Source organism: Rhinolophus sinicus, linkage group LG05, assembly GCF_036562045.2.
Source record: "Rhinolophus sinicus isolate RSC01 linkage group LG05, ASM3656204v1, whole genome shotgun sequence".
Classification (NCBI taxonomy): domain Eukaryota; kingdom Metazoa; phylum Chordata; class Mammalia; order Chiroptera; family Rhinolophidae; genus Rhinolophus; species Rhinolophus sinicus.
The window spans coordinates 161474024-161497395 of NC_133755.1; the positions used below are offsets into that span (position 1 = coordinate 161474024).

At 44.0% G+C, this 23372-nt stretch overlaps 1 protein-coding gene across 1 annotated transcript in view; it reads left to right on the top strand.

Moving 5' to 3' along the window:
• HECA (hdc homolog, cell cycle regulator) overlaps positions 1-23372 on the top strand; it is a 44218-nt gene that overhangs the window by 14924 nt on the left and 5922 nt on the right. Inside the window, exons 2-3 of the mRNA XM_074333640.1 lie at positions 15506-16546; positions 22838-22992. Of these exons, the coding sequence (XP_074189741.1) occupies positions 15506-16546; positions 22838-22992 (1196 nt within the window). The remainder of the gene's footprint in view (positions 1-15505; positions 16547-22837; positions 22993-23372) is intronic.

A 23372-nucleotide genomic window follows, 5' to 3' on the forward strand; every position in this document is an offset into this window, starting at 1 on the left:
GCAGTTCTGTTCGCTAGAGTAGATTTACTTCATTGTCTATCTTTGTTTTTAAGGAGTGCAAAGATTGGGGTCAGGAAACCTTTATATTGTAATTCGGTTTAGGCCCTTGTGTCTTTAATTTGGTTTTCCTTATACCTAGTTTTTAAGTAATTCTGAGGATTAATATGAGTATTGAACATTTTGAATAAACTTTTGTATAACCAGATCATAGTAAGTAGTTGTATAATTTTGAGTAAGATGCTATTCCAAAGCATAGAACCACTTATTATGATCTGGTTACACAATGCCGTTGGTCACTGCCTCTCCTTATAAACTGGATCTATGCTCTTTGACTGGTCTGTGGTCCTGGGTGAGAAGGGAAGAGAGAAGTCCATTCACTAGTTAAGTGACCTTGGGCGGATCACCTGGAAGTGGGCTCAGGAAGTGTTTGTAGAATATGAACCAAGGGATTACCTTATTTCTGTTCTGTGGAACTTTGGTATTTTTAAGAAACATTCAGGAAAAACTATGAAACCATTATCTTCATCCTGATATTCAGCCTAAACCAGGCTTATTTGGGGTCCATGTCCTTTTGGATATTGACATGGCCTCTGTTAGACAAGGAAAATACAAATTTTCTACTTTATAGTCCATATTGATATAACATCAGAGTGTTGGAGTCAGCATGGAAATAAAAAATAGGTAAAATAGAAGTCTGTTGCTTTCTGTTTAGTTTGAGCTTGAGGCTGGGTAGGCTGGTGGGTTTTAATCGAATGTAAGAAATCAGTGTGTCTAGTGCTGGCGAGGCTGTGGAGGAAAGGGATCCCTTGTGCACTGTTGGTGGGATTGCAGATTGGTGCAGCCGCTATGGAAAACAGTATGGAGGTATCTCAAAAATCTGAAAATGGAACTACCTTATGACCCAGCAATTCCACTCCTAGGTATCTATCTATCGAGAGAAATCCAAAACTCTAATTTGAAAAAATTTATGCGCCCTTATGTTTATTGCAGCGCTATACACGATAGACAAGACATGGAAACAACCGAAATGCCCATCAGTAGGCGACTGGATTAAGAAATTGGTACATTTATACAATGGAGTATTACGCAGCCATAAAGAAGAAAGAAATCTTACCATTTGCAACAATATAGATGGACCTAGAGAACATTATGTTAAGTGAAATAAGTCAGACAAAGACAAATACCATATGATCTCACTTATATGTGGAATCTAAAGAAAAGAATAAATGAATGAACTAATCAGAAACAGTCTCAGACATAGAGGAAAAACAGGGTTGCTAGATGGGGGGTGGGGATAACGGGAAAGGTGAGGGGGTTAGAAAGCACAGTCAGTAACCACAAGATTACCACGGGGATACGAAAAACAGTTTGGGGAATATGATCAATAATGTAAAGATTTTGTAGGGTACCGATGGACACTTGTCTCATTAGGGAGATCACCTCAGGGATGATATAGATGCCTGATCACTGCACTGTACACCTGAAGCTGAAGCTGAACAATAATGAATGTCAACTATAATTACGTGTGTGTGTGTGTGTGTATATATATATATATACACACACACACACACACATATATATATATAAAATAGTCACAAGAAGTGGAGTACAGCATTAGGAATAGAGACAGTGGAAATGTAACAGCCATATACGATGTCAGAGGGGTAGTAGATTGGGGGAGGGGATTATCACTTTGTGAAGTGTATAAATGATAAATGTCTAGTACATTGTTTTGTACACCTGAAATGAGTGGGTCTAGGAGAATAAACTGAATGTACTGACAGAATGTTAGAAACCCAAGTTGTTATAGTTTAAGGGTTCATTGTTTTTTTGGGGGGGCATGTGAAGCTTCCATGTTTATTTGGATAGAGTGGTTTGAGTAAAAGCCTTGTGTTTAAACCCTACTCTAAGCATAAAAACCGTTTAACTGAATATAATAACCATGTACTCAACTTGCTACCCACTTTGGAACAGTCTCACACACTAAAATAACATAAGGGAGGATAAACTAAACCAGATAGATATACTTAAGTGAGCTTAGTGTAGCTCCTATACTAATTGAAACAAAATGAGAAAATACTTTATGTATTGGACTAGTGTCTTTTAGAAATTTTTAGTAGAAAAAAGGTCCCAAAATAGTTGAGAAAAATTATTTAAAAACCTTTTTAGTTTTCAGTTAAAAATAATACTCACCAGTTAATCCAGAAATGATTTTCAGACACTTAGTGAATTTGAGGTGTGATGTGGGGCACGAGCGGCCTGCAATTAACCTTCTAACTGTCCGGGTCCCCTCCTTCCCCGTCTAATCTGCTTTCTGCCACGCAGCCACCAGGGGGTCACAGCTGACGCAGAGGCAGAGGCAGAGGCTTTGCTTGTGGGCCGGTGGGTGATCAGGTGGAAAGTCTGAAGGAGGCCTAAGTGTGGAGCTCCCTGAACAAATCCAAATAACTTGGGGCTTCAGTCTGGGGGTTTTGAGGTTCCTGAATGTGTATACAGCATAATCATAGTGTAATTTTCAGAAGGCTGATTTGAAGGTGGTAGTCAAACTTTTTTGCTTGTGTGTCCCCTAGAAGAATTTGAAAAAAGAAGTCCTTCTTGAAACATTTAATGTTGTCACATCGTTGTTTTTTTAAAGGTTTACATAAACGCAGAGGATACAGTTTCTAGTTTATTGTAAACATTTTCATTTAAATGTATTTAAACAGTCCAAATATATTAGCTTGATAACCATTGTGGACCATTTAAAAATAAGTCAGATATTTTACATTTTTTCTTTATTTCTATTCAGTTCTTACCCAGAATTTTATCCTAAGAGTATTACTTTCTTGAAAGGCTTTTATTGATCATCCTATCACTTTTCTATAAAAAATGTATGTAAACTTACATTTATATTAAGAAGCTCTTCTGGAATGGCAGGGTAAGGACCTCTAGAAGTCTGCTTCTCCATAAAGGTAATGAAAACACTGGCAAAATGACCAAAATCAACTTTTTCAGAAATCTAGAAATTAACCAAAGGCTTCCAATAATCTTAGGAGTGTTTATTTAAGGGAAATGGCTGACTTGCAGTAAGAACAATGAATTTTGTTTGATTTGAGCTTCCTCTGTTGCCGCGCCCTCTTTCTCTCCCTTTGTGGTCACTTTAAAACAAGCAGCCTACCAGTCATTAGAGGGGGAAGCTCCCCCGAAAGCCCTAGACCCAGAGAATTGTCACCATTTGACTTGTTTGGAAGCTCCCTGATAAAGCCTCATTCAAAGAGCTTGTCTTTCCTTGAGCTGATCTAGAGACCATCCAGTGGTGACAGCCCCTTCTTGGGTGTCCGTTGAAAACAACTTGCAGCAGGTGCGTAACATGGCAGTTGCCTGCAGCAGTGATACCAGTTGGGACAAACAAGAAGTGGGCCAAACAGAATAGGATATTGTGGGAATGAGATGTCCACAGGGGGCTTTGAAAAACTCTGATATATTCCCGGTGCTTGAGAAGACCATGCAGGGGCAGGGCTGTGTGCATACCCAGGAGAGACCTTGGGGCTCTGCAGAAGCAGAAAGTAAAGCCTAAATCAGAGGTGTAAACAGTCGAAACATTGAAGTTGTGCCCTAACACACACACACACACACACAGCCCTTTGGTGAGTTCGGGGTGGGAGCCTTACTGGGGTGGAGGCCTGGGTGATCAGAGAACACATGATGCACCCGAAAGGCATTCAGATTTACACGTCACAGCAACAACAAAAAACCTCGTACTGGTCTAATAAGACACACGTCAGGCCAAACCAGCCCACTGGAACTCTGCTGTAGAGCGGTGTGTGACATCATCTGTGCAGTCTTTCTTAAAAATTGTTTCTCTCAGTTGAGCTTTTGGAAGATACTGCACAGCAAGCAGTGAGTTATAGGCTGTGTTCTCTGACAGATACCTGGTCTGCACATGACCCATGTTGCCAGTTAATCATGCACCCATATGTTCCTGTTGGACAGACTGGGGAGGAACAGAGTCATTCGTCTTTTCAGCTGAGGCCGTTGGGAACCGTAGGTAAGGGGAGGGGGCCAGCTCCACTATGGAATTTGGTCTCCAGGCACCATTTGGGGCCCACCAAGAGAGAGAAGCAGGCCAGCGTTTTGGGGGTGCCATGCTGTAACTCAGCTGGTCAGTAGGGATCGCATGTAAAAATAGGATTTAGGAGTTTTGATTATGGCCACACTTTAAATATTTGTGCTGGCCAAGGGGAGGGTGTTGACAGGGTAATAAATCAAGTTCTGTAGTGTTTCAGAAGAGGCAAGGAAAATGCTTTAAAATTGGAATATAGTACTGAAGGGTGACAGGAAGTCTTTCCTGGAGTCTTTAAAAATGGGACAGTTTAACAACTGGACAGTTTCCCTGCCGTTATCTATATGCACATGTGTGCACACACTCATGCATGTAACATACACTCATACACTTTAACCTGGGGTTCTGTTCCCATCTTAACAGGTTGTGATTTGGTTCTGAGAGCTCTTGGACCCTCCTTCCCTTCAGGGTGAGTGCTGTGTAGTTCTCTGATCCAGCACCCTCAAGTTCTTGCTCTGTCCAGTTATTAGCTGACCACTGAGCTAACTGAACAGAAACTTAAGTGGCTGCCCATGCCAAAAAAATATAGACTTGACAGAATTAGTTCAGGGAAGTTACCAAATATAGACAGCAGCAGCAATAGCATTTCCTGGGAGGAGAGGGAATCAGATTTTTAGAATTGGCACCTTATGTTATTTAAAGGGTCTCGTTTTCAACAAGAAAAAATATAAGGTAGTCAAAGAAAGAGGAATGCAGCGGGGCTTACGATCTTACCATTTGCATCCCCTGTGCTAACCTCTGCCCTGGCCACATATCAGGGGTTCAAAACGTCATTTGATGTGACTCGCGTTGATCAGTCCCTGGTCGTAATTAGCTGATTTTCCGATCCCATGTATTTTCTTTCTTCTATAGTAAGTGTTTAACCCTGGTGTTTTTATTATGTCTTCTAGAACAGGGTCCTTATTAAATGACAGCTATTTAAGAAAGCCATTAATTTGTCCAAATGAGTGTTTATTAGTATCCTGGAAAATTTGAAGGCTCTTTCTTTATATACAATAAACCTGCTAAGAAAACTGACTTAGTCACAGACCAGATCACCTTGAAATGTTTCCTAGATGAAGTTTGTCTTCATAGGTTGTTAAAGTGTTTTGAGAATATAACTATATACATGTTGCAGAAGTCCAGATCTCTAGTGACCTATAGTCAAGTACTCACATTATCCTATATGTGACATTTTTATTATAATTCAGAGGATTTTGGTGTGTCATACCTAGTAAATTGGTGTTAAATCTAATCAGCACGTACTGATTTTAAAAATCTGGCTCAAATCTATAATATTTGCAGATGACAAACTTTTACCATTTTCATGATCAGTTGTGATGATGGAAGAAATTCAGGGTCGTAATGTACTGTATTGATATTCCCTGATTCAGTCCAGGAGCAGAAAAGAAGAAACTGGAAAGCCTGCTGTCATCACACCTGTGCACAGAGTGTTACCAATATTTTGTGTTTCCAAATACTCATTTGTGTATAATTTTCTATATTTTTCATCATTTTGTTTACTCCAGTGTCTGAAAAATAAAGTCCTGCTAGACTGGTAAGCTTCAAAAATCCTGTGTCACTTTCAGCAGAAGATGCATGCATCGACGCCGAGCAGGGGCAGGGCTGATTACTGGGCCTGATCTTAGGTCTTAGAGAAGGGGGTCAGAGTTCCAAATGGTGGTGGCAGATTCAACTGGCCAACATTCAGAGTGACATGAGAAAGGGCATCCTATAAAGGACAGTTGTTTAGTGGCAGTTGTAAGCAAGGCCAAGACGGGGGTTCACAATGGGTCACGTGGTTAAAATTTAACTGTGAAGGAACTTGGTTAACAAAACCATTAACTCCTTTTTGAAGACTAGTTTGGGTTCAGATAAATTGAAGGCCCTCATCTTCTCTACTTTTTGTTTTATAGTTTTTTGTTTGCAGAAAGCATAAGAACATAAGCAATTCTATGAAAGAGCATTTTGGATTTTTTGCACTAGAGCAAGTGAAAGTAATATGCAGGGGTTTTCTTTGTTCTTTGTGGAAATAATATTGCATCTAGAGTAGATATGTGCATGTGTATAAAATTACACGGATATGGTTATATCTTTATTCATAGATAAGCTCATGTACATAATTGAGTGTGTGTGCCTTACTTCAATTGGCACCTGTTATAAGCTTATTTTTCTTATAATTCTGATATATCAGTACATACGTATTTTTTCTTATAATTGTTATATTTAAGAATATAACACAATATCTTATATTATTTTCTTATAATTTTTATATGTGAGTATATTAATTGGATTAGTTTACCAATGAGTGAGTTTTTCTTATTATTAAAACAAGATGCCATTATAATTGCTAATGCCATTAATAAAGCCTAGAAAAGTACACTAGTCTGTTAGTCTCCCTATTGAGTTGTTACACTGACGTTCCTTAAGTAGCCCTTCTAAGGAGAGGGGTCTCGTTGGCCTGTAGTTGCCAGGGATGTGGTGTGATCCAGCAGCAGGTTAAGATGATGTGGTCACATCTGTATCACGTGTCATTTCTCAATTCGTTGCTCTTTTTTCTCTGCCTCTCCCCATAGATGTAGCCTCTGAGGTAGATACGGGACTCTTCATATTTGCCAGAAATTAATTCCCAGGTTTGATGTGTGGGAAGGAGGAGGGGAGAAGAGGAAGTAAAGTGGGTGCTGCTCAGCGTTAAGTGGAGACAGCACTGGGCCCACATGAGGAGCACATCACCCCGAGGAGTCTAGAGCCAAGGAGGGGACCTCTCGGAAAAGACAAGGCAGCAGAGAGTTGGGAGGGATCCAGACCCACTTCACTGTCTTGGTTTCACCAGTGAGGCTGGGAGCAAGTGAGGGTGGGGGGAAGCTCCATGGACCAGGTGGGGCCAGAAGGACTGAGCGACAGGAGCCAGCCTAAGAAGTACCTGAGAGAAGAGCTGAGAGAGAAAGCAGGTGAGCTGGGGACAGGAACAGGCTCAGGAAGGAATGGCGTCTGAAGCTGAGGGAGCTGAGCTAAGGGGAGGTGGATGAGAGGTGTGGGATGGGTGAGGTGAGCGCGTCAGGACTGCCCGCTCTTGTGCCTGTGGCACCAGCTGCTTCTCTGAGGGGCCAGCACCGCGTGTGGCAGAGAGGGTGGCCCTTCAGCAAAGGTACTGTGTTTGTGGGGCTCCTGGGACCAGTGGGTCCGCACTGGCCTCCCTTCTCACCCTTCTCTGGCCAGCTCTGCAAAGTGAAGAGGGCGGGGAGCCCCTCGGCACCTGGCAGGCGCAGGTTTTATACGTATTAGGCGCAACTGATTGGAAAGTTATGAGAAGAGTGGTTTTTTTGTTTTGATCATTTGTACCCTTCTTCCAAAAATAAAGTGGCTTACAAAAATATACGTAATACTGTAAGGAATAATAAATGTGAGAATATTAGTAGTAGGGACAATACTATTAGGAAAAGTAATGGATGTCTTGAGTCATTACAAGAGGTAAGTCACAAACTGGGTTTTCACATTTCTTGCACACAGAGGCAAGAGACAAACAAAAGTAGTGGTGTGCTCTGCAGTATCCATCACATTTTTTAAAAAGTCACTTAGCCATTTATAAGACATTTAACATACTGAGCAGTGTCAATGACAGTATATACCATTTCATAAGTAAAACAAATTTTATTAGGTCTGCTCACATCATTAAAATCAGTCTGTCCCAGGGAATGAAACAGTGTGGCCCAGGGAAGCAGCTCTGATACCTGGCTTAACTGAGGGACAGATTTTATCTAGCACAGGAGTCACCCTCAAACACCTCCAGGGTCCTGGCACATGAATAAGTATATGAACGGGACGGGGGTGGAGGCCCGGATGATGGGAGAGCCTGCCATGCTGCCCAAAAGGCATTCAGATTTACACGTCATAGCAACAACAAAAAGCCTCGTACTGGTCTAATAAGACACACGTCAGGCCAAACCAGCCCACTGGAACTCTGCTGTAGAGCGGTGTGTGACATCATCTGTGCAGTCTTTCTTAAAAATTGTTTCTCTCAGTTGAGCTTTTGGAAGATACTGCACAGCAAGCAGTGAGTTATAGGCTGTGTTCTCTGACAGATACCTGGTCTGCACATGACCCATGTTGCCAGTTAATCATGCACCCATATGTTCCTGTTGGACAGACTGGGGAGGAACAGAGTCATTCGTCTTTTCAGCTGAGGCCGTTGGGAACCGTAGGTAAGGGGAGGGGGCCAGCTCCACTATGGAATTTGGTCTCCAGGCACCATTTGGGGCCCACCAAGAGAGAGAAGCAGGCCAGCGTTTTGGGGGTGCCATGCTGTAACTCAGCTGGTCAGTAGGGATCGCATGTAAAAATAGGATTTAGGAGTTTTAATTATGGCCACACTTTGAATATCTGTGCTGGCCAAGGGGAGGGTGTTGACAGGGTAATAAATCAAGTTCTGTAGTGTTTCAGAAGAGGCAAGGAAAATGCTTTAAAATTGGAATATAGTACTGAAGGGTGACAGGAAGTCTTTCCTGGAGTCTTTAAAAATGGGACAGTTTAACAACTGGACAGTTTCCCTGCCGTTATCTATATGCACATGTGTGCACACACTCATGCATGTAACATACACTTTAACCTGGGGTTCTGTTCCCCATCTTAACAGGTTGTGATTTGGTTCTGAGAGCTCTTGGACCCACCTTCCCTTCAGGGTATGTGCATGTAGTATATGTAATGCTAGGGAGCTGTAGTTCTCCATGATCCAGTGCCCTCAAGGTCATGCCCGGGCAAGCGGAAATGCAGCCTGCTAATTTATTTCCTAGTACAGTGTGATTCCATTATATGCAAATTGAATTGTACAAATCTCAACTAATGACACATAAATAATATTAATAGAAGCTTCACATTATGTGCAAAATTTCATTGGATACATTCCCTCAAATTATGCATTGAGCCATCTCATATTTTCAAAGCTAGCAGGTCAGCTGAATTGTAAAAATGCTTTGTTACCCAGTGGCATCACCTTTTCTTATAAAGAGAAAAACTTACCCTTGTCACTATTATGTAAGCTCTTATTGTTTATAGAATTTCTTCAAGGATTTTGGTGAAATTTGTGTTATATTAAAATTAACTGTTGTAATTTAGATCTTTATTATAGCTTTAAAAATATCCAAGTGTGCTAATACTGGTGCTGAAAAAAATCCTGAAAAATCAGTAACTTTGGAACAAAAATGTGATTAAACACGGTATGATATGCCATGCTGTCAATTTATGAGATGCAACTGAGAAATATTAGAAATAATGCTGATAATAAAAGGCATCAGTATAGCAACAATACAACACAATGGCTGCAGATTTATGTGTTCTGAGGATGCCTTCCCCACACTCTGTCCTCAGACTGTGAGATAATCAATTTTGAATTATGTAAGTTCTTCAGGAACACATCCCATGGATCAGACACAGCCATACTTTATGAATTCCTGGTACCTAGACTTGGAAAAAAATCACTTCGGTTGAAAAATATATAGCAACGTACTTATTTGACACTGAGTAGAACATCTTTAAGGGGTTAGGAGAAACGAATTTTGGTTCTATTTCTTTAAAACTTCTAAGTGAATATTTAGCAAATTATGTGGTGCATTCCACCCTGCTTTGTTTGTTGTGGGAAAGAAATCCACACTTCTTGTCCTTATTTATGTATGGAGATAGGAAGATGGTCACTTCCTGGTTCTAGCTTTGCTCTAAATGCATTCAAAGCATCAAGCAATACATCAAGTAATACAGGACTTTCAATAATAATTGCTTGTGTTTTAATGGTGCTTATTATATGCCAGGCACTGTTCCAAGCAGCCTTAATAACTCCTTTAATCCCCACAGCAACCCTTTGAGGTAGGTACTATTGTTTTTGCCAGTTTATAGGGAAGACAACAGAAGCACAGGAGGTTAAGTGACTTGCCAAAAGCTAAAGACTAATAAATTGCAGAGCTGAGAGTCAAATCCAGGCTGGTTGGTTCCTAAGTCTGTGTTCTCAACCTCTGGCCTCTCAGGAAGCTGGAGATGAGGAGTCTTTTGTCAAAACCTCCTACCCTGAAGGAAACTTGCTCAGCATGAGGGGATGTGTTCTGTGTAAGGGGAATTACTGTGTAGAAAAGAGCTGTATAATAAAATAGTTGTTCAGAAACCCTAATATTTACATTTGGTAACTGGATACTGAAGGAGGATGGCATATGTTGTAGTAAGTTTAAGGTGGTGAGGGAGGGCCAGGCTCTGCCCTGGAAGACAAGTCCCGAGCTGAGTCTGGAAGATCTGCTGAGGGCGCATGTGGAGCCGGGCAGCAGGCTGTGCTCCCCAGGAGTCGCCGTCTTCCCTCTCCACCCTTCCCAGTCACTGGGGAGTACAGAATCTGACTGGGCCATACTGTCCTTCAACGAGACATTTGTTAAACGCTAATACGATTTTCATCGTAGTGGGTTTACAAGGATGAAGAGGACCAAGTCCCTACATTAGGTTTTGCCCAGAAAGCCTCAGATGACTTCAGCAGAGCCCCCTCACCACTCTGCCCTGCAGAACTCCCCTCCTGATTGTGATGCTTACAATTATTTAATGAAAACATTTAATTCCACAGGTACAAAGCTGAAGATGGCAATGCCTGGTTTAAGGGTCTCCTGTTAGTGTGCATGAATTTGTCAAGGGGTTTGGGTTTGTTGGGCAGCCAGTGTAAATGACTATTGTCAGATCCTTCCTCTTAATGGGTAGCAGATCATGGAGACCTGAGTGGGGGCGAGGGATACAGAATGAGAAGGCTGGGGAGAGGGACAGTCTTTGCCCAGGTGACCTCAGCCTAGTTATCCTGTTGTCCAGAATTGAAACTATTTGAGATTGTTGCCCAGTGAGGTGAGCCCTGATTATTTTCACTTGGGCAGAGAGAAATAGAAGCTGAGTACTGAATATTTGATGGTGAAGCTATAAAAACAGGCACTGGAGAGCTTACATACATTCTTTAATACAATACTGACTCAGCGTAAAGTAACATTTGCACATATTGCTTGTTAGTCCAGCTATCACAGCTCAGAGGAATGTCCCAAAGGATGTATGACACAAGCTCTTGGTGAATGTGGGATTCCATTCTCTCCTTTCTTCAGTTAAAGGTATAGTTGTGTCACATCAATCTGTATTCCATTTATACCTTTGTGGCACAGCTGTTGTTGAGAGCTAGGGGTTTTGTAAATTTAGACACAGCTTTCAGGAAGCAGTAAAATATGTTTCTATAATACTGCTAATTTCTTACAGGTATATATTTGAATGCCACCAGTGCTGTTTCTTAGAGTTACAAAATCTTTTCCTGTGTATCTTGGTGAATTGTAAGACTTGGGAAATCGAAAAACAGGCACGGCATTATCCATTTATTTACCTACTTTTTAAACACCTGTTGTGTGTCCAAAACCTTAGGTAGAAAAAGTAGGAGGTTTATTAGAGCAGTCTGCATTTTGATGGGGAGCTAAATTCACAGGTATAAAGTTATGGTAGTGGAAGCATAGAAAAGGTTTTGTTTTTGAACTTTACAGTTTGCAAAGTACTTCTACATATATTTGAGGTGAGAGCAAGCGTTTTCATCCTCACTTTGCAGGTGAGGAAACTGAGGAAACCGCTCCATGTCAAAGCTCGTCAGTTGCAGCACTGGTACCCAAACTCCTCTCATTTCCAGCTGCCTTTCCAGTTAGTCAGTGGGAATTGGGGGGAAGAGGGGACCTGGCAGGGAGATATGTTTGAACCAAGCTTTGAAGGAAATCATGTACAGGTTGCCTACTGCAGCTTCCTCAGCAGGCTGTGAGACGCAGAAGCCTTGTCAGAGGTCCTGACTGTTGCCAAGGCTCACCCTGTTACTCATGGTATCCCTGGGGCCTCGCCCTCAGGCCGGCGTGGGGTAACAGGGACAGGAGTCTGTTGCACATTATGTTTGGTGTTAAACAAGCCCTTGGCTTTGTATTTTTGAGGCCTAACCGCAAGGCCACATCCAAGTGACTGAGCTGTAAACAAGCAGGCTGGCAAGTTGGGGTGGGGGCTCTTGGTTGTTGAGTCTTGGAGGGTAGAAAGCAGGTTGAATGGCTGTGATTGCAGGCAAGGTTACAGGGACGGGGTTGCAGCCAGTGCCTCCTCTGTGCTCCAGCTTCTGTGAGAGCGCTCAGCAGGCATTTGCCAGTCTTCCCAGCTCCCAAGGCAGGAAGTGCTCAGTATTGGTTAAGTGGTACACTTGCAGCTCTTTTGAAAATATATAAATAGGATTTCTTCTCTGTTAGTCTGTCTTTCTTTAATGTGAAAATACTTTTAAAAGAAATATCAAGTCAATCTCAGTATTTAAATTTTTAAAATTGGGATATTGTGAATGCACAGGGATAGTTAGGCCATTCTTTAATTTCGTTAGAGCTGGGGTCATATCACTTGGGTTACTGCCATCACATTTCAGAGACATTTCCTTAAGGCTGTTCCTTGAAGGATTGAAGATAAAAGCCACTGAACTTGTCACTAACGTGTTAAAGGACACTGAAGGTCACAACCCAGGTGGCTGCAGTTAATTTACTCCATATACAAACCACTCTTCTACCTCTTTTCGATACAGTCAGGTCTTTTCTCTTTCTCTAGGGTTACAGCTCTCTCTCTTCCTTCTGCTCTGCTTGTTATATGTGGATTTCGGGTGCCGGTGTCTTTTTAATGCAAGTTTATTCAGCAGTGGATGTGTGCAAGGGCCCAGTGATTCCAGGATCACAAAGTTGAGTAAGAGGCAGCCAGCCTCTCCTGCGTCATCGCCTGGTGGGACCACAGTGGGGATTCAAGTCCGGTTCAGAGCAGACTGTGCTGGAAGGGGTCCAGGGTACAGGGAAGGGAGGAGTCCTTTACTGGTCCCATCACTGGGCCTTGAAGGGTGGGGGCAGGGGAGGAAGTTTACTGTGTGCCAGGTCCTGCGCTGGGCGCCACCTGTGTATCCGTAGATTTCATTCTTACGACAACCATCTAAGGTACATTCAGTTGTTACCTGCATCTTACACAGGAAACTGACTCAAAGAGAAGTTAAGTAACTTGCCCAAGAGCACATAGCTCATCAATGGTGCTGCTGGGATTCCAGCTCAGGTAGTCTGGCTGCAGAGTCCATGCTCTGGATTGTGACAGTAGGAGGCTGGGATTCAGACACATGAAGATTAAGGATTGCGGACTCCCAGGAGGTAGATGAGGAGGCTGCAGTGATCAAAGGCGCTCAGCTAGACCAGTTGGTTAGGGCTGCCTTGCTGAGGTCCTGGGATCCCACACCGACGGGGATGATTGTAACACACAAGAGTCGTGGGCTTTACAGGTCCTATCACTGTGCTGTTCCATTTGCTGGAAAGTCGAGTTTGTAGTTCTGTGGGCAGAGGTGAGGTTGTGAAGGTTTCTGAGTAGCTTGTTCCCTCTCCTGCATCTTCAAGCTGTCCTGAGTTTTTGGCATTCATTCCCCCGGTTCGTGAACATACTCAGGACTCCGCCTTTGCGTCCTCTGCCCATTCTGTGTGCTCCCCTCTACAGTTGTACTTCTGGAAAGAGTTTTCTGGAGGGTCATGTGTACTGCTTCTACTTTTTTACCTCACCTCCATTCCTTACCATGTGCCTGTGACCTGTCCCCCGCCATCCCACTGGAACTGTCTTATGGAGGTGTCAGTGCCTGACTTTCTGCCCATTTTGGTGAGGACTTCTCAGTCTGCGTCTTACTGAGTAGTTCCCACCCAGGGGTGATTTTGCCCCCAGCTATCTGGCAGTGAGCGGAGACATTTGGGGTGTCCCTGCTGGCATCTAGCAGGAGGGCTGTGGCTGAACATCAGCAGTGCATAGGACAGCCCCCCAGCAGACTTGCCCAGCCCCAAGTGTCAGTTGTGCAGACGCTGAGACTCACTGATCTCACCTGGCCCTCCAGGACGTTTCGAGCCCTCCATCTTACAGCTTTTCTGACTGCCTTGATAGAGTTCTCTCCTGACTTGTCTTCCAGTGAATTCTTGATTCATTCCTTACCAATCTCTGTGGAGGACTCTTCTCCTCCTGCCTTTTAACATTGCTTCCCAGGATTCTTTTCCTCTCTTCACGTTCTTCTTGGCCCAGCTCATCACTCCAGCGGTTTAACCTCCATATCTGGATACGTTCCTCCACATCTGTATTCACAGCTCCAAGCCTCTCGAGCTCCAGTCACATCTTTCTTCATGTTGGTGGTGCACAGGCACTCCCAATTCGGCAGGTCCAAAAACAAGGCCAGCCCAGAGTCGTCTTCTGCCCAGACCTGCCCCTCCCATGTTCGCTGTCCACTGCGTCTGACCACCCCCAACACGGGAGCCGTGTTACTCTGCTGCTGTAGCCCAGGCACTGGTCATTTCTCACCTGGACTACGGGGCACCCCCACAGCCCACTCCGGCCTCCCTGCCTCCAGACTCATGTCCCACACTGCCCCCAGGGTGAGATTTCTAAAGCAGAACTCTGACTGAGGGGTTCTCTGGGTTAGTCCTCATTTAGCTTCTCAGCTACAACGGGTAAAGTCTAAACTGAGCACGGTGTATGGAACTTTCCTTTATCCTACAAAGGGGCCTTTTGAAAATGTTATGGACATTGAAGTAACGGGAATTCAGTGGAGTTCCAATCGCCATAAATCCTGTTTACTTCTTAAGAAGTGGGTTCTACTTGTGTCACCAAGTTTTTCCTCCTTTCTGGAAACGTACTTGGCCTTTTGGACGCCCTGTGGGGCATGTGGTTAAATGGGGTAGAAAAATCTTGGTGTTACCCCTTTCTATCCTGTTAGCTTTAGGGGAATTCTGTTTTTCCTTCATGACCTGGCAGTGTAATTCTGTGTAGACCAGCAATTAGTTTGATCAAACATCCTTGTCATGAGGTGTCAGACCATTCTAGAAGAGAATGGGGGAGGGGCCAGTCTGTTTTCTCGTCTGTTTTTTATGGCATTCAGGATAATAACCTAACCCTGGTAAGGGCTTTGAGGGCCATTTTGGAGCTACCACACGAACTGGTTGGTAAAGTAGCTTCATCATATTATTTCCTAGTTCATTGGAGTGATTCATTTTCAGGACAACCCTGGGACTGCCTGTCATTACACCCATGTCTTGGAAAAACCTTATACTACACTATTGCAAGTACTGACATACAGCTAATTGCTCTGTGAAGGATTTGGACTTTTTGAAGGTTATTGGTATGTTTTCCAGCAGATAACAAATATGAGAAAATAAATTCCCTTGGCACCACACCATACCAGAGAAAATGGTAAATGTTTTCTAACCCTGTCTGGTGTTATTCCAGTGGTGGGAATCTTGGCACCAGAAAAGTACCTTTGGCATGAATGGGCTCATTTAGGATGGTCGCTTTGATCTCTGACTTGGTGGCAGCTGGAGTCCCACGTCCCCCATGCTGACTCGCTGTCCTTTTGTTTCTCCCCAGAAGCCCCTTGTGCCACGCCCCTGATCTGCAGCTTCGGGAGGCCGGTTGACCTGGAGAAGGACGACTACCAGAAGGTGGTGTGCAACAACGAGCACTGTCCCCACAGCACCTGGATGCACCTGCAGTGCTTCTACGAGTGGGAGAGCAGCATCCTGGTCCAGTTTAACTGCATCGGCCGGGCCCGCAGCTGGAACGAGAAGCAGTGCCGCCAGAACATGTGGACCAAGAAGGGCTACGACCTGGCCTTCCGCTTCTGCTCCTGCCGTTGTGGACAGGGCCACTTAAAGAAGGACACAGACTGGTACCAGGTGAAGCGGATGCAGGATGAGAAGAAGAAGAAGTCTGGGTCAGAGAAAAACACGGGGAGGCCCCCTGGCGAGGCGGGGGAGGAGGCAAAAAAGTGCAGGCCCCCGAACAAGCCCCAGAAAGGCCTGAACCACGACCTCCCCCGCCGCCATTCCATGGACCGGCAGAACTCCCAGGAGAAAGCCCTCAGCGCCGGGGCCTACGCAGCCCGCTCCCCCTGTGGCTCCCCGGGCCAGTCCCCGCCCAGCGGCTACTCCATCCTCTCCCCTGCCCACTTCAGCGGCCCCCGCTCCTCCAGATACCTTGGGGAATTCTTAAAGAACGCCATCCATCTTGAGCCTCACAAAAAGGCCATGGCCGGGGGCCACGTGTTCCGAAACGCCCACTTTGATTACAGCCCCGCTGGGTTATCGGTTCACAGGGGCAGCCACTTCGATGCGCCCGTGCAGTTCCTGCGGCGGCTGGACCTCTCCGAGCTGCTCACTCACATCCCCAGGCATAAACTGAACACTTTCCACGTGCGGATGGAAGACGATGCCCAAATGGGCCAGGGCGAGGATCTGCGCAAGTTCATTCTTGCGGCCCTCAGTGCCAGCCACAGAAATGTTGTAAACTGTGCCCTGTGCCACCGGGCGCTCCCAGTGTTCGAACAGTTCCCACTGGTGGACGGAACTCTGTTCTTAAGCCCATCGAGACATGATGAGATCGAGTATGATGTTCCTTGTCACCTTCAAGGTACAGGTGTTAATTCACCTTGCCTGCTTTCTGTTCCTTAAAAGCTGGACAGCAAACAAGACAGGACTTCTCTGTTCAGGCTTAATTTTAACTGATGGTACTTTTTTGTTCTAGTCAGGTGCTGGGTAACAGCTGAATATTTCAGCTCGTCTAGGGAGGTGGTGGTTTGTTTTACTCTGATGTCACTGTGCCAAGAGTACAGTTTGCCCTGGTGGGTAACTTTATGTTTTTGTTGTACTGTAATTTGAAGAGAGGATTCCTGGTGTATAATTTCTCATAACTGGGAGGAAATTTAGAGAAGAATTGCATAAAAATGACACTCACTGTCAAATAGTTACCTTTGAAACCTGTGTTAATGAGCGCAGGAAGCTGTGTATTCTCTTTGATTCTTGGAAACATACAGAGTGAGGGAAAGGAGGGGTCACAGAGGGCCAAGTGTTTTTAGATTAGTTGAATTAATCTTGACATGTATGAAAGATGAGACTTTCTTGATAGCAGCGAAAGGAAAATGGATATTGAAAGCTCAGACATTCCCCTGGGGGTGAGGGTTGGGAGCTTATTAGCGCTGTTGATAACATACAAGGACTTGGTGACATTTCAGCCATAAGGTAAATGACAGGCTTGGTCAGTGTAAGTGAGAAATCTGTCAATTCATGTAAAACTATTGCATTTTTATAAAGATGGGATACATGTCATGTAATAAATATGTTTATAAGTGTCTAAAAAAGCCTGTAGTAAAAATGATATATCCCACCTATCTTCACATCAACTCCTGCTGTCTCATTTCCCAGAGACAAACACTTTAAAATATTAACTGATTCTTCAGGTTTTTACCATCATAATTTTAAAACTGCTATCTTTATTCTCCAATTTTAGATATACCTATTGACAAAATTTTAAGGTTGATGACTATGCGCTCTTATATCTTCCTCTTTCTCTCAGGATAATATATCACAATTCTTGGATAATCCTTAATTTTATTTTTTTACTATTTTGAGAATGTAAGTACAAAAGGTGCCCAAAAAATGTATACACATTTTAAGAAAGGAAAAAACTGTATTAAAATTGTAATAATATATACCGATAACAAAAGATAAATACAAGTCATGTGTACACATTGTTTTTTGGCACCCCCGGTATTTAGTGTTGAGCCAAGAAGTATAGGTGTATTTTCTATATAGAGTGTAGTACATTCTAGGGTACCTTTTGTTTTTATTGAAGTTAATAATTCACGTTTTCGTTTGCTTAGCCTTTTTTGATCTTTGGCTGGATATTCTCACTCTCCAGCAGCGATACAGTACCTTGAAGGTGACAAGGAACATTTCAAAAACATTTCCACATATTTGTCAGACATTTTATGGATTTTTTCTTCTAGAAATTTCACTTGTGGAGACTTGCATCTTCCTTCTCCTGTCTGTCCCGGTGCACTCGGTACCCGCTATACTGCATAGCTGTCCTTCTAGGAATTCCTTCAGTTCTTTCCCATTTTTTGTCTTCTGTTTCCTAGATCCTCTATTTTCTTTTTCTTGGTTTATTTCCTCAATTTCTTAAGAAACGTACCCTAGCAGCTTTCTGAAAAAGGGAGCAGGAAGAGATGTTTTAAGACTTTGAAAGTGTGATAATGTCTTGCTGCTATCTTCATGCTTGATTGCTCGTTTGTTGGGTATTGTCTTCCAGGTTATAAATATTTTCTCCTTAGAATTTTGAAGGCATTTCATTACTGTCTCCTGTCTTCCAGTGTCTCTATTGAGAAACCTAATACTGTTTTTATTCCTGTCCCCTTATCCCCCCATTCCTCCAAGAGTTTTAAGATTTTCTCTTTATCCCTTATAGCCTGAAGTTTCACCCTGATGTGGGTCTTTTTTTTCATTCGATGTGCAGGGTGCTTTCGTGGCTTTTTGACTTGGTAAACTTACGTTTTTTAAGTTTGGGGAAATTTTCTTTTGATTTACCTTTATTATATAGTTTTTGGTCCTGTTGTTCATCTCTTTAATTCTGCATTCTGGAAGATTTCCTTGACTTTATATTCTAGTCTTTTTACTGAGTTTAAAGATTTTCTGTTCTCACATTTCTAATTCCCAAGAGCTCTTTTTAATAGTGTCCTAGTTTCAGGGATGCAATTTCTTGTCATTTTCTCAGCAGGGAGTGGTCTCATTTATTTTCTAGAGTTTTCTAATCCCCTGTCTTTTAGCCATTGTGATAAGGCACACCACTCCGAAACGTAGTGGTATAAAACAGTGATGATTTATAATGTCTTACAGTTGTATGGATTGTCTGGCTAGGATGGCCTCGCACACACACCTAGCAGTTGGCAGAGTAGATGCCTCCAGAGCCTCAGCTAGAATGGCTCGTCCCTGTTCTGTGTGGCCTCTCATCTCCCAACAGGCTAGCCCGGGCTTTTCACACGGCATCCTCAGCCGGGTGACAGTGGAGCTACCCCGTCTCGCTAGAAACTTAAGCTTGAAACTGAGTAACATCACTTCTGTCACATTCTGTTCTTCAAAATAGGTTGTAAGACTAGCCCAGATTCAGGGGATGATTAAATAGACTCTGCTTCTTAATGGAAAAAGTTGCACGTAATGTATGGTCACTTGTGTACCCCACTATTTCCCTTTCAGCACCTATTCCCACTCTTCTCCATGCTTGTGGGCCAATTTCAGAGCTAAAACACTTACCATTCCTCCCTCCCAGTTTCTGACCTCACATTCTGTTCCAGGGTTGAGGTACTGCACAGTTTCATGGAAGATAGAGGTTGTGCTTTGTTCCTTGTTCTTTATACTGTTTGGGGGATAATTTTAGAGGAAAGTAAGTAGGAATACCTTTACCATTTTTAGGCTAGAGATACTCTTTATGAAGATGAATGAGGGTACAAGGGTAAACGGTACACAAGAATAGTGTTGTTCTTTTCCATTCGTGATGGACACATTCTTTTAATTGAATCCGTTCACCAACCAATCAAACATGAATTTCATACATGTGCTGGTTACTGTCAGTGCTTGCTGTTCATTGACTTACAGTCATAGGATGTAGATGCTTTTTATGAAAATGTGACTAGCTACTAGGCCTAAGGCCCTAGTACCACCAGTGGAACTAGTAATACCGGGCTATTGTGTGCATTAAGCATCCTGTAATTCCTAAGGAGAAAGGGGCCACTTTGGCCCTGGTAGCCAGAGGCAATGTGAAAGCATATATCAAAAGGTAGGCTGGATTTTGATAAACAGAGGTTCCAGCCATCCCATGTGTTTTTGGATAAGGAGAGGGAGCAATGTGAGCAAAGGAACAGGGCTTTTAAAAAAGCCGAGAGACAGAACTGGAGAGAACCGTTTGGTTGAGCAGAGACTCTAGAGTGGAAACTAAGTATGGCAGATAAAGAACAGGTTGTGGACGCTCTTTCAGGCCATAATAAAGAGTGTTGATGGCAGTGTTCTTTATGAATTGAAGGGTTAAAAAAATTTTTTTTAAAGCAGATGATTGCTTAGAGGAAAAGTTGTTTGAAGGGGATGGAACTTAGATGCAGAGAGTTGGAACTTATATCTCTAATGTAGATGGAAGGAGATAAGAAAGAGCTGGGTGCTGATAGTGGGACTGTCTGCAAGAGATTATTTTAAAGGAAAAATTACTTCAGGGACAACTTGCCTGTAGAGGATGAAGATGCGTCCTCATTGGCTCACTTTGGTTCTAGATCAGATACAATGATGCTGTCACAGACCGGAGTGGAGAATGTTGGGAAAGGGACCTGATCTTGGGGGAAAGACGAGGGCACTGGTGTACGTATTGGGTTTGAAAAGGTGTTGGGACTTTGTGAGGAGGTGTCTAGCGAGCACTACTAATAATAAACATTTGAGATGAATTGGGGAGCTTAGAATGGTGCTTAAAAATCTTCAGAGCGGAAGTGCTCTTGAATGGGGAGAAAAGAGAAAGAAGAGTATATGACAGAGCCGAAGACCCAAGCTTGAGGGTACCCATCAGGGAGTGAGTGGATGGAGGAAGGTGAAAATTGCGCCTGAGAACGTGTGTGTGTGTGTGTGTGTGTGTGTGTGTGTGTATACACCTAAGTACATATGCATCCACAAATAGATAATGGAGGTGTAGGTCTTGAAAATTGTGTTGAAGATAAAATCTGAAGCTCAGGGTGTTTTATCAGTACCAGACAAGTCAGTGCCACAGGTGGGGCCTTGACGCGTGCCAGTGTTTTTATTGCCACATCTCCAAGAAGTCCATGCATTCTTTTTGATAGCAAGCTAGTGTATGTAAATCATTTCTTCCATCACAGAGTCCCAGCCATGGATTCCTTAAAGCGTTTTCAACCCCAGTAGAAAGGCCCCGTTCCAGGCCACAGGATTGCAGGCTGCAGTTGATCATATACTTGCAGCTGAAATACCTTGTTATTTCCAGGGCTGGCCCCTGTGCATTGCACTCTCTTGCCGTGCCCCTTGCCCTTCACTGCCCTCCCGGCCTCCGGTTCCAGCTTCTGCTCTCGGACTCTTCCTCTCATAAGATGTTTTTGTTTGATTTTAATAATTTAGTAAGACTGATCTAATTATGCTTGTTTCCCACTTAGAACCACAGGTGACGGTTCTGTCAGGAATCTGCTTTTTGTTTGAACTCACAACCCTAAAGTTTAGAAATTTAAAATTCTCTGTATTTAGGACAATGTGTAATAGTAACTGAAACAAATCTAGAGACTCAGCCCAGGCATTCCCATGAGTTTGACAGATAGGAATTTAAGCCTAGTCTTTTATACTTAATTGTCTTTGTGAACCTGGGCAAGCTACTCAGAGTGTCTAAACTTCAGTTCCTGCTGTCTGCAGTGGGCTGACAATAATGCCTGCTCTGTAGTGTTGCTGTGGGGTGAAGTGAAACAATTCATGTAGCTTTGCAGCACAGCCTCAGCCAGACCCTGGTAAGAACTCAGGAAGCGTTCCCGGTCACTGCTACCAACGCCTGACCTCTGTCTGTCCCTGCCCCCACCCTTCCTGGCAGCTTCCATGGTGTCTGAATATTTGAGAATTGCAGTGAGTACGTCTAGGGCACAGACTGGAAATGAAGCACGTCCCGAAATGCCCCCAGCCACTCTGAGTGGGGATGGCATGTGAGCCCATTTTATTTTCAGTGCCCTAGAGCAGAGGTGGGCTGTATTGCAAGAAGCTCTTGTCACCCTTTCCATTTTCGACATACATGCCCTCAAGGTTAGATTGTCTTTGGCTATTAACATGCCCCTTCATTCATCCAACAGACAATTATGGGGTACTTTCGACATTTCAGACACTGGGCTAGACATGAGCCTACAAGGATGAAGAAGGCATATTCCTGCCCTCAAGAGGGAGAGAGTCTTGTAAGCAAATGCAGTGAAAAGTATCTGAGCACTGTGTAGCCCTCTGCAGTCCGTGTCAGGAGCAGGCTGGGCCTTAGCACAACAGGTGAAGACTCAGGCTCTGGCTGACGGCCGAGAGCAGCACGGTGGGAGTAGAAAGCCCCTGAGCAGTGTGTGTTCTCCTGATGGTAGCTTTGGGCACCGTGGAGCTTCCTGGCCCCACATGGAAAGCAGCGACGTTCCTGTCACACACTGCCCAGGCAGAGCCTGCACATTCTGACTTTCCCCTTCTATAGAAACCGGGTGGCCTCTTTCCTTTACAAGCCTTAGATGTTGATAAATAATGGAGGGATGGGGATGTGACTTTTAAGAGCCCAGTAAATAACAAGACACTGATCTCCTTTTTAAAAAGCACTTACAAGTAGGATGTAATTCTGGTTCCTAAATTAGATGTGGTGATGGTTGAGCAGTTGGAGACAAGGGCAGTTAACATAGTAATTTGGGCTGTGGTACACTTCTGCGCTCCCGTTACCAGGGCAGACGTTTGACTTTGTGATGGGACCTGTCACTGGACGAGAGCTCATGACCGCAGACCAGTGTTGCTAGTTCAGTCTCTAGGCCACGTGCAGGCTTCCGAGCAGGGAGGCCTACACGGGCAGGGCTGGTTTTGAGCATCTGTGCCTTGGTGATTTGAGTTTGGATGTCCGTGTTGTAAACCGGGCAGCACTTCTTGGAAAAGTGCATTGAAGCAGGTACTTAAGATGGAACCTAAAGTACATGTTCCATTGACAATAGGAGTAATCGTTACTCTAAAAGGACAACTTGCGGGTATGTGATAAATGCCGTCTATTTTGCTTTTTGTCGTCATCCACATAACATGTTTGCCTATAATGGATAGATGACCCCTTTTTACTCCCCTTGGTAGACGAGAGGCGGTGTGGTTGACGGCCACGCTGAGCACTGTGTTCTGTGCGCAGGGAGACTCATGCACCTGTACGCGCTGTGCGTGGACTGCCTGGAAGGCGTGCACAAGATCATCTGCATCAAGTGCAAGTCGCGCTGGGACGGCAGCTGGCACCAGCTGGGCACCATGTACACCTACGACATCCTGGCCGCCTCTCCGTGCTGTCAGGTTGGTATGGACCCCGCAGCGCCAGCCGGCCCTTTGTGAATGCGCAGGAGCTCCAAGCGGGAGGCGGCGGGCGGGCGTGGTGAAGGGGCTTCGGTCGTGAGCAGCCATGGACCCCCGAAGCCCGGCAGTGAGTGGGGCAGCCGTCACTGGACTACTGTGCAGTCAGGAACAGGGCTGTTGTAGAACAATGTGTCACTGTGTGGGGAGTAGATTCAGTATTTGAAGTTAAAAGAGATTATAAATGGCATCATAGAATGCTTCCATTTGTAAAAAGTGCACACGCAGAGGGGACCTGCTAATTAGTTACCCGGAGGTTTCTGGGTTGTGGGATGCTAGGTTGTTCCTTTAGTTTTCTTTTTGCTTGCTTCTATTTTCTGATA